Source organism: Camelina sativa, chromosome 7 (assembly GCF_000633955.1).
Source record: "Camelina sativa cultivar DH55 chromosome 7, Cs, whole genome shotgun sequence".
Lineage (NCBI taxonomy): Eukaryota > Viridiplantae > Streptophyta > Magnoliopsida > Brassicales > Brassicaceae > Camelina > Camelina sativa.
The window spans coordinates 27,430,020-27,432,664 of NC_025691.1; the positions used below are offsets into that span (position 1 = coordinate 27,430,020).

At 33.1% G+C, this 2,645-nt stretch overlaps 1 protein-coding gene across 1 annotated transcript in view; it reads right to left on the reverse strand.

Annotated features, from left to right (window-relative positions):
• Positions 1,685-2,645, reverse strand: part of LOC104751996 (methylesterase 2) — a gene marked incomplete in the record, with an annotated part of 2,379 nt that continues 1,418 nt past the window's right edge. Inside the window, 3 exon segments of the mRNA XM_010418802.2 lie at positions 1,685-2,075; positions 2,177-2,311; positions 2,481-2,645. Coding sequence (XP_010417104.1) covers positions 1,794-2,075; positions 2,177-2,311; positions 2,481-2,645 — 582 coding nt within the window.

The window sequence follows — 2,645 nt, forward strand, 5'->3', positions numbered from 1 at the left end:
ATATATATATATATATATATATATATATATATATATATATATTCTTTTCTCTCTGTTTTTTTCTTGCTCTTATATTATAAGAGAGAATCATAATGCAAAGAAGAAAATATGAATCTTGGTAAACATAAGAAAGTATATATATCTTGTGAAGGATAACATTTGCTTATTTAATTATTTGCACAAAGTAAAACAATCAGTGTGGGGCAAAGGCAAGAAGAGAAGAAGTAGATGTCAGACAAAGAGAAAAAGATGGTGGTTTGGGCTGAGAAGTATAAAGGGCCAATGGCTTTGGTTAAGGCCCAAATAAAGAAGTGTTTGTTTTGTTTAAAGCTAACTAAGTTAAGAAGAGAAAGAGTGTTGTGTTGTTAGTCTAAAGACTCTAAACTAGAGTGGTTAATAGTGTAAGAGTTAGTAGTTTGACCTTGCTTGTAGAAATGAGTCAAGTACCTAGAACTAGAAGTATAGATTAGAACTAGAGTTTAAGTGTGTGGAAAGTGGAAATAACCACTATATGTCAGTCTATATGTATCAATGTATGTGTGTTTTAATACCGTGTAGACAATTAAAAGGATTTTATTCTCTCTTCTCTCTTAGTTACCAACGTTTTGTAACTATGATGCAGTGACGATCTTATGTTTATTTCGGCATATTTACATGCAATTTCCAAGAGTAGAGCATATAGTTCGTGAGGCTTGGAGAACAATTGCCATAATAAGAAATAAAGTCCGAACTTATAGAAATATCCATTTTAGAACACACACTTAATTGTATCAACTCCAAATACATTTTCCTCAATTAAGAGAATTTGTTGGCGATTTCCAATAGATGGTCACTGAGTAGTTGAGGTTTGCAAAACATTGGCATATGATCCGTCTCTGCCATCTCAATCACGAAATTCGCCGGATAATTATCTATCATCCATCGTTGATGTTCTTCTAAGATGATCTTGTCCTCTTTGCACACAATGTAAGCTCGAGGAACAGATCCATACCCTTTGTCTGAAAAGTTCTTTGTCCTTGATAATTGGTTCACAAATAATGATGCGGGCCTCTTTAAAAGCAGTCCAAGCTCAAGATCCTAAATCAAGATTACCACAATATCAAGATTACCNAAATTGATACTACTTTTTGGAGTTATATTACAGTAGATGCTATCAAACTAAATGTAGTTGCATACACGTTAGATTGTCACATGTCAACATATGATCTATCTTTAGGGTCTTATAGTGCAAAATAAATATATAAACCACAAATGATAAAGACTGCAAAAATGATAATTTATATTTAATTTTTATACAGCAAAATAATTATATAACCACAAATGATAAAGACTGCAAAAATGATAAAGAGTTTGCTCTTTTTGGACTTTTATTACAGAAGAGTTGACTAAACGTTATCAAACTAATTGTAGTTGCATACACGTTAGAATTTCAAGATAAGATCTATGTTTATGGGTCTTACACTGCAAAATAAGTAAATAACCACAAATGATAAAGACTGCAAAAATGATAACTTATATATATATATATATATATANTGTGTTTTAATACCGTGTAGACAATTAAAAGGATTTTATTCTCTCTTCTCTCTTAGTTACCAACGTTTTGTAACTATGATGCAGTGACGATCTTATGTTTATTTCGGCATATTTACATGCAATTTCCAAGAGTAGAGCATATAGTTCGTGAGGCTTGGAGAACAATTGCCATAATAAGAAATAAAGTCCGAACTTATAGAAATATCCATTTTAGAACACACACTTAATTGTATCAACTCCAAATACATTTTCCTCAATTAAGAGAATTTGTTGGCGATTTCCAATAGATGGTCACTGAGTAGTTGAGGTTTGCAAAACATTGGCATATGATCCGTCTCTGCCATCTCAATCACGAAATTCGCCGGATAATTATCTATCATCCATCGTTGATGTTCTTCTAAGATGATCTTGTCCTCTTTGCACACAATGTAAGCTCGAGGAACAGATCCATACCCTTTGTCTGAAAAGTTCTTTGTCCTTGATAATTGGTTCACAAATAATGATGCGGGCCTCTTTAAAAGCAGTCCAAGCTCAAGATCCTAAATCAAGATTACCACAATATCAAGATTACCTTACTATCAATTATATGATGATCATAAATGTTTTTTTTTCTTCTAAAGATGATTATAAATTAAATTACCTCAATAGGAGAAAGCTGGTAGAGACGGTTCTTCATAAACTCAGTGCTGAAGAACACAGACAAGCCAGAATTGTCTAAGCCGTACGGCTTGAGCTCAGTGCCCATCCATCCTTCTGGTGTCATGTGGCTTGCAAACTGTAACGTGAGTCAAATACATATTATATGCTCAATATTTGTGTTTTTCCGTCCATATGCACTTGACTGATTGATTAATACTTAATACTATATGTGTTGAATGATGGCCATAGATTTTGTTTTTTTTTTCTATGTCAACCACAAAATTAAACTAAAATATGAGATATACCTTGTCCACGACGAACGATGGTGAGTATTTGGTGTCGGGCATGAAAGCAGTCACAAAGACAGAAACAGAGATTTTTTCAGGAAACTTATCCATGGCTATGGCTAAATTCAAACCTCCAAAGCTATGACCAACGAGCACAACCTTCTCATCATTTGGCAATGAAGT